At 53.1% G+C, this 14,686-nt stretch overlaps 1 protein-coding gene and 1 long non-coding RNA gene across 9 annotated transcripts in view; one reads left to right on the top strand and one right to left on the bottom strand.

Annotated features, from left to right (window-relative positions):
• Positions 1-14,686, bottom strand: part of IQSEC3 (IQ motif and Sec7 domain ArfGEF 3) — a 112,990-nt gene that overhangs the window by 26,110 nt on the left and 72,194 nt on the right. For all 8 annotated transcript variants that reach the window (XM_054526627.2, XM_024256867.2, XM_054526628.1 and 5 more), the window contains exons 4-5: positions 12,170-13,242; positions 10,247-10,408 (exon numbers count right to left, since the gene is read on the bottom strand). In XM_054526627.2, the coding sequence (XP_054382602.1) occupies positions 10,247-10,408; positions 12,170-13,242 (1,235 nt within the window). The remainder of the gene's footprint in view (positions 1-10,246; positions 10,409-12,169; positions 13,243-14,686) is intronic.
• LOC112135790 (uncharacterized) lies at positions 10,377-13,930 on the top strand. Its single transcript, XR_008511770.1, has 3 exons — positions 10,377-10,608; positions 10,730-13,209; positions 13,877-13,930. It is a non-coding gene; the product is annotated as an uncharacterized LOC112135790 (long non-coding RNA).

The following is a 14,686-nucleotide window of genomic DNA, read 5'->3' as shown; positions in this document are numbered from 1 at the left end:
GATATATTTTATATTGTATGTCTGGAAAGGACTCTTTGGGGACATGGCATTTGAGCTGAGGCCTGAAAGATGAGTAGGAGGTGGCCAAAGGAAGGAGAGAGGGGAGAGCTGTCAGGTGGGCTAAGGGAGGGAGCATATGCAAAGGCTCGTGGCAGGGAGGAGCTTTCAAGGACCTAGGCAGGGTCCACAAGGTTGCAATGCAGACAGTAATAGGGAGAATGGTGACTGTGGGGCTAGGCAGGCAGTCAGGGGCTCAGTCTGTCAGCTTTGTGGGTCATGAGAAGGATTTGGGAGTTTATCCTGAATGCACTGGGACACAATAGAGGGTATGATCAGAGGAGTGACAGGGTCCTGTTTGTTCTAAGAAGATTTCCCTGGCTGTTGGGGAGAAAATGAATGGCAGCGGGGCAGGGAACAAGACAGAAGCAGGGGCCCAGTTAGGATGCTACTGCAGAGGTCCAAGCTACAGATAATGGGGCTTGGGCTAAGGCAGGAGCAGTGGAAACAAACTGAATGAATGATCTAGCTGCATCTTAGAGGAAGAACAGATGGGACTCGAGATGCAGGGAATGTGGGAAGTGAGGAAAGGCAGGCATCCCTGGTGCATCCTGGAGCTCTGGCTGGAGCACCCAGGGGCCTGGAGGTGCCGTTCTCTAGTGTGAGTGTATCATGGTGCAGACACATGCTGGAGGAGAGACGGAGTCTCCATCTTGGGGCACAAGAAGTTTGAGGTGTTCTTTCAGATAGCTACCACGCCTCCCCTCTACTGAATCATCCTCAGGAGCACCCAAGTGCTTGTCTTTTTCATCTTACAAATCAGAACCCTGCCCTGAGCCCTCGTTGCTCTCTAGACACTGCCTCTCTTCTCTCCTCTTTGCTGCCTCCACTTCCTCATCTCCATTCACTCTTCAACCTGCTCCACTCAAGCATCCAACCCCAGGGCACCATTAACACTTCCCTTGTCACGGCCACTGCTGGTTGCTACGTGGCCAAATCCAATGGCCTCTCTCTGTCCTCATCCCAGCCCCTTGGCAGCATGGACATGGTTCATTGCTCCCTTCTGGAAACACTGTCTTCTTGGCCTCCATCACCCTCCCTCCCCAGCTGGACTCTTTCCTCCGGAGGAGCCCCTCATCCATTGCAGCTGCCCCTCCTCACTGACCTGAAACTGGGCCCTATCCCCCTCTCAACAACCACTGTCCAGGTGGCTGCCCCCATTCTAGTGGCTCTAGATAGCTAACAGTTTAACTTGCTTGAGTAAATATTTGACAATGTCTAGTTTGACAGATTCTTCAGATGAAATGTCCATGAATCCAGCATCTCCCTGCCCCTGAAACAGAAAATCTATACGTGTTTATTTGGTAGATGGAGCACCAACACAGGGGGCCTGAAGCACATGCGTATTCTGAATTCTCATCAGCTCAGAGACCACTGGCTGTGTGCTGGCTGCCTGGCTCCCTCCCACATTGGCCACGGCCCTGCTGCTTCTCCACGGCCCTGGGCTCTGCCAACTTCTCCCCTCCCCATGCCCACAGCCACAGTTTAGGGCTTCATTCTTTCTCACCATGGCTGTTAACAGCAGTAGCCTCCTCACCAGTCTCCCTGCCTCCAAACCATCTTCAGAGCCATCCTTCTAGGCTGCTCACTTGGTACCGTGGCTCGTGCCCCTGCTCACATTTCTTCCAGGGCTTCCCACATCCCTAGTGTGAAACCCAAGTTTCTCAGCAAAGCAAACGAGGCCCTGTCTGCTTCCAGCTTCTCTTGCCCCTTCCCCAGCGTGGTCCCCTCCTGCAGCCTGGCTCTCACGCCCCTACTTTGGTTCATGCTGTTATTTCTTCCTGCCGCCCAGCCCCAACCCTGCAGGTCTCTGTTTAGCTCTCATCCTCTCTGGGAGTCTTCCCTGACCTCCGCTCATCCTCTCTAGGAGTCTTCCCCGGAACCCACCTTCTGTTGACCAATGCGTTTATCTCCCTGTGTCATAATATTTGCCTGCCTGTCTTCCCCACGAGGCTACAGGCTCCTTCAAGATAGGACAGTTCTTTTAATCTCTGCCTCCCTGGTGTATGGGCACCCAATCACTGTTTTGTGGGACGAATGAATGAGTGAGTGAGAGATGACCAGGAATGACTGCGTGCCGGCAGCTGGAGAAGGAGCCTCAGTGGTCTGTGCCTTTGGAAGTTCTACCCAACGGCCCAGGATTACTCAGCCTGCTTTGCTGCCAAGATTATCCGGAGCTAACACCGACACCTGTGATGGACTTGCAAATGGCCCCGAGGCTTCCAGACTCCAGGCAGTGAGGCAGTGTGGAGGGCATAGGCCCCTCTTCCTCCTACTGCACATGTAAGTGAGTGAGTGTTGAGAACTAGAGCAACTGGTACCGATTAGACCGCTTCCAGCCAAGCATGACTGGACCTGTCTCAGGAGGTGCCGCTGACGGGTATGTGGATCACGAGTGGCACTGGTTTTGCTCAGGCTTCCCCCTCTTTCCTATGAGCTTCTGCAGGGTCTGCAGCAAATACCTCACAAGGGTTGGGGAAAAAGGATGGATGTTCCCTGCCTCTGTAGAAACAGGTACAATCTTGCATAAAATTGCTTGTTAACATTGATCTGTGCGTGGAATCAGTTTGTGTTGCAGGGAAATGAAGCGTCCTACACGCCTGTGATCAAAATGAATTTCATCATCTCAACCTTCTTTTTTTTTAATGATAGCAAGACAGTGTCTGGCACACAAAGGAACTGGTTGGGAGCTAAAAATAGGTAATGGTAGCAGCAGGGATTTTTAATTGACTGGAAGAGACGGCGAAGATCTGGAAGGTGAAGCCCAAGCTCATGCTCCTGGCTGAGACTAAGCCCAGGTTTCAGGATTAGGAAGGAAAACTAAACCACCTGTTGCCACGGAATGTAGAAACCCTGGCTTTATTTGGCAGTTCTTGGCTTCTACAATTCAATTAAAAATATCCCCATCCTCCAGAGAGTTATTTTGTTCGTCAGAATTCATAACATGCTCAACAAAGGTCAAGGCGTTTTGGCAAAGTGCAACGTGGCTAAGAAAATAGAAGAGGAGGAAACTGATGCAGGACCTGCCAGTGTTCCTGGTGATGTCATGTGGACGAAGAAACTCTCTTTTGAGGGGGCCTGGGTAGGGCTGGCTGCCACTCACACCTTGAGACTCAGGTACCAAAAGAACTAAGTTCAAATTACCCTTACAATTTAGATGCCCTGAGCTGATTTTTCTTTTGCTGGGCTCAGCAGCATCCCTGTTGGCTGGTTGGTCTCAAGCCGAGGCATGCATTGGAATTGCCTGGTGGGGTTATTTGTGCACGGATTGTTGGGCCCCAAGCCCCAGAGTCTGATTCAGCGGGCCTGGAGCGGGAACTGAGTTTGCATTGCTAACAAGCTTCCAGGTGAAGCTGATGCTGCTGGTCCAGGGACCACCCTGTTGGAAGCACTGCTCTATGCCAATAACAGTGGATGGAATAAGAAAAGGCCGTGGAACTGTTACTTCAAGTCATGGAGCCTCTTGGTGGCTCATTTCCTCACCTTGAGAATGGAGACAACACTGAGAACATCTACTGTGCAGGGTTGTTGTGAGTGTTAAAAGAGGCAGTGGGTGGAAGTTCCTGGTATACAACAGGGCTTAATACATGATCATTTTCATTAGGTGTGGGCTGACACGCTTGTCAGTGGACAGGACCCCTCCCTGCCCCACCAACTAATTCTGCCTGGAATTGTATCATTAGACAGCCATCCATCGGCCCTTTAAGATACACATACACCAGAGAGAGGAAGCTAAATCTGGCTCAGACCTCTTGAGACTTACGAATCAGTTTCTCAGCTGTGCTTTCTTCCCAAATTGAGAGGGTCAGGGCATAGCAAATAACGCCAAGGCGAGAGGTGGGAGAGTACCTGATTTTGCTCAATTTCTCTGCCACTGGCCAGGAGACTAGTCATTTCTTTTCCCTAGGGCCTCAGTTTCTGCCAGGGTAAAATGAAAGGGCTGGACCAGCTGATTGTCTAAGGGGTCTTCAGTGTCATGATTCGTGACGGGGGACTGACAAGGACTGTGAAAGCAACCAGACCACACGGGTCTTGGAATGACGCACAGAGGCTGGATGGTGCAGGGTTAAGGGCTCAGGTGATGAGTCATTGTGGCTGGCTTCAGACCTCAGCCACTGATCAGCTCTGTGACTGTGGGCAAGCTCCCCAACCTCTCTGTTCCTCAGTGCCTTCGTTTGGTACAGATTAGCCACACTTCCCTCCCAGAGTCACTGTGAAGATGGAATGAGGTTTTGCATGTAAGGCTCTCAGAACAGCACCTGTGGCACACAGCACGTGCTGATCTATGTGAGCTGTCATTATATTTCACAGCCTGCTTGGTCACAAACGGCCCTCCTGGAGATATGACAGCCCTGCCCCGGAGACAGTGACACTCCGGAAGACCCTCCTAGAAGGCCCACGTCGGAGTGGCCTGTTGCAGCCACAGCTATCACACAGAGGAGACTGACTCCTCCAGAGCAAAGGCTTGAGTAGTCAGGAAAGGACTGGGTGGCAGGTAGGTCCATTTTTATATAAAAGTCCAATTTATATGCCAAAGTGACGAAGCCAAAGGGAGTCTCAATCCTGGACTGAAGGTCCCAAGATCTCCAGCTACAGAAGTAAGTAGGTCTTAAACTCTCACAACTGTTGACTGTTCAGGAGAATCCCTTGTCTATCTGTGGTGGGGAGTGCGGCAGGAGAGAGTGGAGAGGTGAAGGGTCAAAGCCATAACCCCAAAGACAGCACTTTTGAAGATGTTCTCCTTCCATCCTTCTGGTGCTGGCAGTGTACCGTTTCCAAAGCAGTGGAAATGACCCTAAATCTTCTATTCCTGCCTGCCTGCACTGGGTCTCTCTCTCTTCCTTCCTTCCTTCCTTCCTCCTCCCTCCCTTCCTCCCTTCCTCCCTCTCTCCTCTCTCTCTCTCTTTTGTCTTTTTTGAGACAGGCTCCCACTCTGTTGTCCAGGCTTCCAGGCTAGAGTGCAGTGGCGCGATCACAACTCACCACAGTTTCCATCTCCTGGGCTCAAGTGATTCCCCTGCCTTGGCCTCCCGAGTAGCTGGGACCACAGGTGCCCACCACCACACCTGGCTATTTAAAAAAATTTTTTTGTAGAGATGAGGTCTCTTTTGCCCAGGCTGGAGTGCAGTGGTGCCCTAACAGCTCACAGTAGCCCTAACCTCCTAGGTTCAAGTGATTCTGATGCCTTGGCCTCCCAAAGTGCTGCGACCACAGGTGTTAGCCACAATGCCTGCCTGGGCCTCTTTTTATCTCCTCCAGACACATAAGGTCTGCCTGGGCCCCAGCCTGCTGTCCCCTGCCTCATGGGAATTCCTCAGGAATAAGGTAACTGAGATTATACACAGCAATGTGGGCAGGACGCTCTCAAATGATTTCTTCCTAGCAATGAAAGGCCAGAGTTTTTCAGACTGTTGAATTTGACAGACAATCTGTCCTCATTTCTAAATGTCCTCTAAGAAGAACAAATCTGTTATACTCTGGCCAACATATTTCCATGGAAATAAAATAATGGAATCTGACCCAAACGTCAAACCCTGATATGTCTTGGAATTTAACAAAGGATGGAGCAGATGCAGTGGAGGGAAGGAACACCCAGGAAGCTTTCTTCCGGCAGCTCAACCCAGAAGCTGCCTTCCTGCATTTCATGGAGATGGTAGACACCAATGCTCTCCATGTGCATGGAATTCACACCGGAAAAAATCATCCAGGCCAGAAAGAGGCCGCTCACAGCCAGCATGGAACATTCCCCATCCGCTGGCCTTCAAACCTGCTGAAGCGAACATTTCAGAAAGGAAACAGAGCAGAGCCAAATTCCCCAGCCATGTGAAAACCGAGAGGGAGAGGCTTCCAGCCCTAGAGGACCCTAGCCCTGGCTGCTGTCTGGCTCCTGCTGCTGGCCTGCCACCGTATTACTCTCAGCTTCTGGACCGGGCTTCCTCAGGCTGCAGGATGCTCCCCAGATTGGGCTGACCCCCTTCCCAGCAAAGCCCAGCAAGTCCCAGCAAGTTCTCGTTGTCTGCCTAGTAGACCTGAGTTTGAGTCATGTTTGAGGAGGTTTCCTTGTGCGCAGGGAATGGGACGGCGGGGAGTGGGGGGTTCTAATGTCTGTGCTTTCAAGTAGGAAAGATAATAATGAAATAGCTAACATTTAGCCTGTAGTCCCAGCTACTCAGGAGGCTGAGGTAGGAGGAGCACTTCGGCCCGGGAGTTCAAGTTGCAGTGAGCTTTGATCATACCACTGCCCAGTAGCCCTGGTGACAAAGAGAGATCCTGTCTCTAATAAAAAAAGAAAAGAAAGAGCTAACATTTACAGATAACTTACTAAGCATCAGGCACTTCATGTACATTGAAAACATTTAATTCATATGAGACAGGTACTCTTACCAGCATTTTACTGAGGAAACTGAGGCTGATTTCTCCTTTAAAAACAAACAGGCTGGGCCTAGTGGCTCATGCCTGTAATTCCAGCATTTTGGGAGGCTGAGGTGGGAGGACTGTGTGAGGCCAGGAGTTTGAGACCAGCCTGGGCAACACAGTGAGACCCCCATCGCTACAAAAATATTTAAAAATTAGCCAGGTGTGGTGGCACATGCCAGTGGTGCCAGCTCTTCAGGAGGCTGAGGTGGGAGGTTCTCTTGAGCCTAGGAATTTAAGGCTGCAGTGAGCCATGGTTGCACCACCGCACTCCAGGCAACAGAGCAAGACTCTGTCTCAAAAAAACCAAAAGCAAAACCTTTGCAGGTAAACACTGGAATGGGTGTGGCTCTTTGAGCTCAGAATGGCTTCTATTATTGTCATTTGATGAGGCCTGGTAAGAATACATTCCTTCTTGGAATGTGTCTTCCGTGGAAATAAGACACAAAAGGATGGAGATGTCAGCTTCCAAGAGCGCTGAGGGCCGAATTCTGAAAGCAAATGTCACAGCATTCATGATGCTCAGACACAGACCAGCAGCCGAGGTGGCAGCTGCTCCCTCCCTCCTCTTCCTTTCCTCACAGGCCTGAGAGTTGGAAGCACACCCTTCCCCTCTGAGAGGCTTTCTCATCGGCTGCTTCTTGGGAGAGTGCTGTGGTTTGGGCTGTTTTAGTCTCCAAGGGGATGGGTGATTTATATCCTTTTATTCGGCAAACAGCTTTGTACAGAATGAATGCCACTTGCTAAATGTCACCAGGCGGGGGCAGGGGAGCCGTATAGAATCCCAATGAAGCCTTCCAGGCCTGGGAAAATGGCACCTGGCGACTCGGTTAGTGTGTGTGTTTTCTCTGGCGGGAGTAAAGAAGATACAGTGATTCTGAAATCCAGACTGGCTGGCCAGAGTGGCAGGGAAATGCAAAGACTCCAGTGCCCACCTCCCCTGCTAGTGCCTGCTACTTCCTGCTTCTCCATCTTCTCCCTGCCCTTTGCAGGACAGGGCCCTCTCCACCTCAGAGAGAAGCAAGGCAGTCAGTGACCTATGGACTTTAGGGAGGAGCTCCTTTCTGTGGCGCTGAGTCAGCATGCCAGGCCTGCAGGGCTACACAATCAAGCATGAGGGATTGCGGCTTTCACCAGGGCATATCAGGGCTTAGCTCTGCGCTCAACCTTGCCCAAGCCAGGGTTCTGGCTGGAGGCCCCTTGCTCTTCTCACTCGCTTTCCATGCTCCTCCTTCTCACCTCTCCCCATCCACACCTGGTTCTGTAAGTTCCCTGAGACTGTGAGCCATGCCTCTTCACACACACACACACACACACACACACACACACACAGGTGCCCAGCGTGGCCCCATTCTCAACACACAATAAATAGGTGCTCGATGTTTGTTGAATGAATAACAAATGGCCAACTCATTCCCCCATGAACCCTGGCAACCCAGCACTGCCCTGCATGAACCCTGGCACCCCAGCACTGCCCTGCATGAACCCTGGCACCCCAGCACTGCCCTGGGGCCTGTGGGTGGCTCTGGCAGGATGACAAAGCATGCCTCAGTGTTTAGGGCAGTGCTACCAATGCACTAAGAGATGGGAAAGGTGGTAGATTCTCAGGACTTGGAGAAACTTTTGCAATCACATTGCCCAGCCCTCTCATTTTATAGATGAGGACACCGAGGCCCAGAGAGGTGTCCTGCCAAAGCCACACAGCACAGAGGAGCACAGCCCGGGTCCAGCTATTTCTCCTGTCACACCACACTGCCTCTTCTCACTGGAAGAGTGTACCAAGGAGGGAGTCTGGCCCCTACCCATCCCAAGCCTGATCCCTGCCTAAGGTTAGCCCAGCCCCCAGCCCAGCTCGCCTCCTCAGCACAGGGTGGAGCCACTGCTCCAAGCCTCCAGCCCACAGCCCATACACCCAGTCTCCCAGGGAAGAGGGCAATTAGTTTTCGTTGCGCGACTCAGCACCACCTGGGCTGCAGGAAAACGCTGTGCTCCCAGCACTCCAGATCAATGTGGGCCTTGCAGGGTTAGAATTTAGGGCGCAGGCCACATGGAGACTGGGAAAGACAGAAGAAAGACAACAGTCAGGGCCTGTGGGTGAAGCAGAGTCACTCCTGCCCCCAGAGCAGAGAGACAGCCGGGGTGCCTGGGGCTACGGGGCCAGCACCTCACCCTGGCTTGGGAAGGAATGGACTGGGACAACAGTGCAGGAAAGCCAGAGAGATGAGCCAACTAGGGGACACAGAAAAGGAAGGGCGTGAGGAAATGCCATCTCTCCGCTTCTGCAACCCAGATGTATCCTGGATCCCAGTATCACCTCCACGGGCCTCCACAGCAGTGCTGGGGAAGGGAAGGGAAGCGGAGGGAGAAGAGAAAGGAGGTGAGAGGGAGACGCTGCCTAGCATTGTCTCTCTTTCCTCTTTGAGATCCACGGAGCGTCTCCACCAGCAGCTCCAGGAGGGATGATAAATTGTCAAAAGCCACCAAGAGTCAGGGGCAGGAACTCAGTTCTACCCAGCTGAGGGCCGTGCAGGGATTTCAAGGTCCCTGAGCGGATCCCAGCCCTCACTCACTGAACTCAGTCAGAAAACCACCACGTCAGTGGATTTAGAAATGTGACAGGGATTTCAGAGGGCAATGGGTTCAGCCCTTACAACCCAGCACCACTCTGCAGGCATAGAAACGCAGGCCCAGAGGACAGGGGCTTCTCAACATGGGCACACAGCACCAAGACAGCTCCATAAATAGAAGCTAAATCTCCAAGCTCCCACTCCAGGGATGCTGACCACTGGGTGGGTGACTCCCCCAGCGTCCAGATCCTCTCTGGCAGTCCCTTGCTGCTCCAGGGGTGAGGATGAAAGGGAGAGCTCCTCCCAGGGCCTCCTGGGAGACACTTCTGCTGACTGTCCCCAAGGAGAAAGAGGGGAGAGAAATGAGGGAGGTCCCTGAAGAATGGAGACCTTCAAGAAGGAGGCCAACCTAGGGAACCAGTGGAAGCCAGAAAGAGCACGGGGGCATGGCAGGGGCTGGAGCCGATGTCCCAGGGAAGGAGTAGCTGCAAGGCCCTGCCCCTCAGCCTCAGAGGAGCACCAGCCCTGCCCTGCCATTCTGGACAAGGCGTGAGTGTGAAGAGACTCTTGCCCGTCCACACTGTCAAGGCTGAGCGGGGACAAAGGCAGCCCCCTGGGGGTCCCTCCCTGCTACTGGACATTAAAACCATTTTCTTTGGTTTTAAAGAAACAATTTTTCTTTGGTCATGATTTTGTTAGTAGATTTATCTTTATGGAATTGTAGTATTTTCTTGCTCTAAAACGCTCAGTTTAACCCCTTCTTTTTTCTGTCTCACATTTTTGCCTCCAGCGATATGAAAACGAACCTTGGAGAATGGGAGGGTCCTGGGGGAGGGGGGCTGAGGGGCTCTTCACCAGGCAGAGATGAACCCCAGTGCTGACACAAGCCCTTTCCTTTTCCTGGTTTCTCTTGCCCTGGAGAGTGGCAGGCAGAAAAGGCTTTTTGTCTCTTTGGACCATTTCTGTATCCCCTGCTGCCTCAAATGAAGCCTGGCCTGGGGCGAACTCAATCAATGACTCTGACGGGAGACAGGGCTCCGGCCCACTGGGGTGATGGGCTAAAGAGGGGATTCTGGTTCCTGTGGACAATCTGGAAGCTGGAAGCTGTTAGAACTGGAGCGAGGATTTCACCAAGGAGCTCACAGACAGAGCCCGGGCAGGTGGGGTGTGGGAAGGAGTGGGGGGAGCCTGGAGCGCAGAGTACTCACTCCAGCACGTCGCGGTTGAACTGCTTCTTGCTGTTGCCCAGGAACTCTCCAATCATCTGGCGGCTGAGGCCCTTTCGCTGGAGGAGGAAATGGGCCACACCGGTGGGGGTGTCGGGGATGAAGCCACGTGAGATCAGGAACTGGATGCCCTTGTCTGGGTTTCTGGAGGTGGGGGTGGGGAGAAGCAGCAGAGAGTGAGCTGAAGCCATCCATGACTCTTTCCTCCCTGTCTTCCACCCATAGAAGTGCCCAGAGGTTCTTGGAAATCCAGTTCCCCATTGGAAGCGTCTCTCACCAGAGCCTCAACCCACTGAATGTCCTCACACAGAGGATGGTGTGTGACCAGAAAGAGGACAGGCGAGGTCTGCAAACAAAGTGAATTCCAGAGCAGGTGGAGGAGAAGTACCCTTCTCTGTCCCTGCCTCCTGGGTCTTACCTCAGTCCTGCCCTTCCCCCTACCCATATCCTGTTGTCAATATGCAGGTCCCCACCGCAGACGCCCCAACCCTGGAAAGAGGGTGGGAGAAACAGAGGTGAGACCTCCGCCACACCACCTCTTCCCTTTGCAAGCTTTGAAGCCATGCTGCTCCCTGAGCTGTTTCTCACAGGTCCAGGAAGAGATAAGTACAGAAACACAAGGTAAGCACTTAGAACCTCCCATAGCATTTCGACATTTCTGGGACAACCAGGCACGTGATTGTTTTTCTAGCAACTCATTTTTATTGTATTTTACAAAAGTATTAGCCCACAATGTATTTTCAGAAAGGTGTGGGGGAACAAAACTGGTTCTTCACTATGGATAGTTTAAGAATTACTGTCTTGGGGCAGGTGAGTGTCTGTGTGAGTTTTCATGTGCAGAAGAGACACTGCAGAAGTGGGGGTGGTTTAGAGTCAGATCCGCCTTCCCCGAGGTCTGCCGAGTACTAGCTATTTCATCGTGTGCAGCTCGCCTTACTGGTGTGAGCCGGCTTCCTTTTCTGTAAAACAGCGTGGTAATACCTCTGTGTAGATACTGCTGGGAAGATTACAGATGCTTTATGTAAGGTGAGCTATGAACAGTAGCTACTTCCCCTAGAATAGGAGCCTCTTGAGGCCAGGGGATGTGTCCTCACCTCTGTGGTCACAGTGCCTGGCACCCAATAAATAACAGCCGAATGAACGAATGAACATGCATTACGGCCGGGGAGGTGTGCTCTTGGCTCAGGGTTATGAAGGGGTGAGTGGAGGATGGAGGCGAGTGCCTGCCTCCTGGACTTGACATTTCCATGGGAGGGGCAGGTGTGCTTCCTTTCCTTTGCTTGGGACTGGCTGTATACATTCGGTGCAGGACCAGTCCTGGTCTCGTTGGGGTCTCTGAGCTATGGCGGTCGGTCATTTCTCCCCTGTTCTCTTTCTACTGCGCCTCTGCCTGCTTCACACTCTCTCTTCCTCGTAGCCCTCCCCTCTCCTGCTCTCTGCTGACACTCTTTACAAGGCGCCTCTCCTCCCTCCCCCACCCAGCCTCGCATTTCACCAACCCTGGGAGCTAATGCGTTTTCCCTGGCTTCATATCCACCCGAATGATTGCTGCTTAATCCTCAAACGGCCTGAACTGTTATTTACTTAATACTGTCTTTTCTTTTACATTCTCTTACTTTTCAAACCCTAGCTTCATCTTAAACTGTAACAGTTGTGAAAGCATGTGTTTGATGTGTTCTTTTCTTCCTTTAATCTTTCTTAAAATAAACTCAGAATGATTAAAAATACAATATGTACTTCCTAAACATGACCTCAGGGATCAGGCACGGCACAGACGCGCCTGGAGGACCCTGGGATGACGTGGGAAGTTACCTGGCGCCCTGCTTGGTGGAGGGAAGGTGCCCTCCTCCTTCCCTCCCTCCCAGGACGTCCAGGACTCCGGGCTGGGGGCCAGGGCTGACTTACATGTTGAAGAGGTTGAGGCCGATGCGGTAGAGCCGCTTGCGCAGGGTGTCGGTGGAGAGCGTGGGCGACTTGCAGCTGGCTGGGTTCTCGCAGTGGTAGCGCGGCAGGCTCAGGATCATGGCCTGCAGGGCATCCTTGGAGGCGGAGGCCGACACCTCCGAGCCCGACTTGGCGGACTTGGTGGACGTGCTGCTGCTGCTCAGCTGCTCCAAGTCGCCTGCCTCGGCCTCGGCCCCTTTCCCCACCTGCGCCGTCTCCTCCTCCTCCTCTTCCTCCTCTGTTTTGGGGGCTGCGGCCTCCCCCGCCGCCCCGCCAGCCCCAGCCTCTGCGCGTGAGTCCTCCCGGCCCACAGCGGGGGCTTCCGGGGCCTCCTGCCCAGAGCTCTCGCCCTGCTCGGCCTTGCCCGCCGCGGGCTCTGCCGTGGCCTGGACCGTCTGAGCGCCCAGGCAGTTGGCTACCGACAGAGCCGTGGAGGAGGAGACGGATATGTTCTGGTTGGCGATCTGCACCGTGACGTCCCGGAAAGCCATCATGAGGGTGCCGCTGTGGCCGGGGGGCAGGCCGGGGGTCTCCGCGTCCTCATCCCCGGGCCCGGGGCCTGCGCTCTCCGGCTCCCGCCTCTCGGCCTCCAGGCCTGGGGGCCCCGCGGCCGCCTGCAGGGCCTGGTGGAGCTGGTAAGCGCCACTCTCCTGCAGGGAGCACATGGTCTTGAGGCTCCAAGTGCTGAGCGCGTCGTCGATGGACTTGGCCAGGGATTGCACCTGCTCGGTGAAGGAGTCCTCCAGCTCGGTGAGGGTGCCCGCGAAGGTGGGCGGCAGGGAGGGCGAGCGCACCAGCGGCAGCCCCATGAGGCCGTAGCCCTCCATGAGCGCTTTCTCGGCCGCCAGGCTCTCGGCCGTGGGTGAGCGCACCTTGCGCAGGGAGATCCGCCGTGGCAGGCGGCTCTCCAGAAGCGAGTTGCGGATTTTCTCGAAGTTCTTGCTGAGCTGGTATTGGCGGAAGGCGGTTTGGATGGTGCAAGCGGCGCGCCGGGACACCAGGTGACCCCCGTACTTATGTTCTAGCATTTCAATCTGCAAGGACAAGGACAGAGAGGAGGAAGGGCTCAGAGGGGAAGGGTGGTCAGCCCTTCTAAGGAGTGGTGGAGTCACCCGGCCAAACTCGGGCGGGGCCCAGGAAGGGACAGTGCGGGGTGGGGGTGGGGGCTCCTGGGCAGCTCCGATGTGAACCTCCTAGAACGTCATGGCCACATGGCAAGACTCTTAGAGATGTAGGACGGAGGGGTCCATTCTGGGGACTGGTGATGTCCCAAGGGCCAGAAGGGAGGTGCTGCATATGGTGGTCAGATTTTGATGCTGTGGCGGGTATTGCAAAATGTTCATGGCCGGGCGCATTAGCTCAGGCCTGCAGTCCTAGCATCTTGGGAGGCTAAGGAGAGAAGATTGCTTGAGCTGAGGAGTTTGAGACCAGGCTGGGCAACATAGCTAGACCTTGTCTCTCTCTTGAAAAAAAAAAAAAAAATTAACTGGGTGTCCCGGTGCGCGTGCGCCTGTGGTCCTCAGCTACTGGGAAGGCTGAGGTGGGAGGACTGCTTGAGCCCAAGGAGTTGGAGGTTACAGTGAGCTATGACTGTACCACAGCACTCCAGCCTGGGCAAAACGGTGAGACCTTGTTTCTGTTTTTTTCTTTTTTTCTTTTCTTTTTAAGTTCATGTCAGAGATGCATACAGAAGTACTTATGGGTAAAATGCATGATATCTTGTGTTAAAATATTCTGTCAAAAAATGTGGAAGAGTTAGATGACACAATATTAATATTAATAAATATTAATACAATGGTTACAGCTGGATGATAGCTACGGGGGAGTTTATAACACTGTTGTTTCTACTTTTGTGCACACTTTAAAATAATGAACAATGAAAAACAGAAATGCTAAAAAACCCTCACAGCTCCTCGTGTTTCCCCGCTCCTCCCCTAAACAATGAAAAACAGAAATGCTAAAAAACCCTCACAGCTCCTTGTGCTTCCCCACTCCTCCCCTAAACAATGAAAAACAGAAATGCTAAAAAACCCTCACAGCTCCTTGTGTTTCCCCGCTCCTCCCCTAAACAATGAAAAACAGAAATGCTAAAAAACCCTCACAGCTCCTTGTGCTTCCCCGCTCCTCCCCTAAACAATGAAAAACAGAAATGCTAAAAAACCCTCACAGCTCCTTGTGCTTCCCCGCTCCTCCCCTAAACAATGAAAAACAGAAATGCTAAAAAACCCTCACAGCTCCTCGTGTTTCCCCGCTCCTCCCCTAAACAATGAAAAACAGAAATGCTAAAAAACCCTCACAGCTCCTCGTGCTTCCCCGCTCCTCCCCTAAACAATGAAAAACAGAAATGCTAAAAAACCCTCACAGCTCCTCGTGCTTCCCCGCTCCTCCCCAGCAACCTTGTCTCTGTGTTGGGTGGTTCTTTTCCCTGGGAACATCAGAAGGGTTGGGATTGGGGTTGGACCATCCGTGTGTTCGCAG

The sequence above is a fragment of the Pongo abelii genome, chromosome 10 (genome assembly GCF_028885655.2).
Source record: "Pongo abelii isolate AG06213 chromosome 10, NHGRI_mPonAbe1-v2.0_pri, whole genome shotgun sequence".
Lineage (NCBI taxonomy): Eukaryota > Metazoa > Chordata > Mammalia > Primates > Hominidae > Pongo > Pongo abelii.
This window is presented reverse-complemented; position numbering and strand designations above follow the sequence as displayed.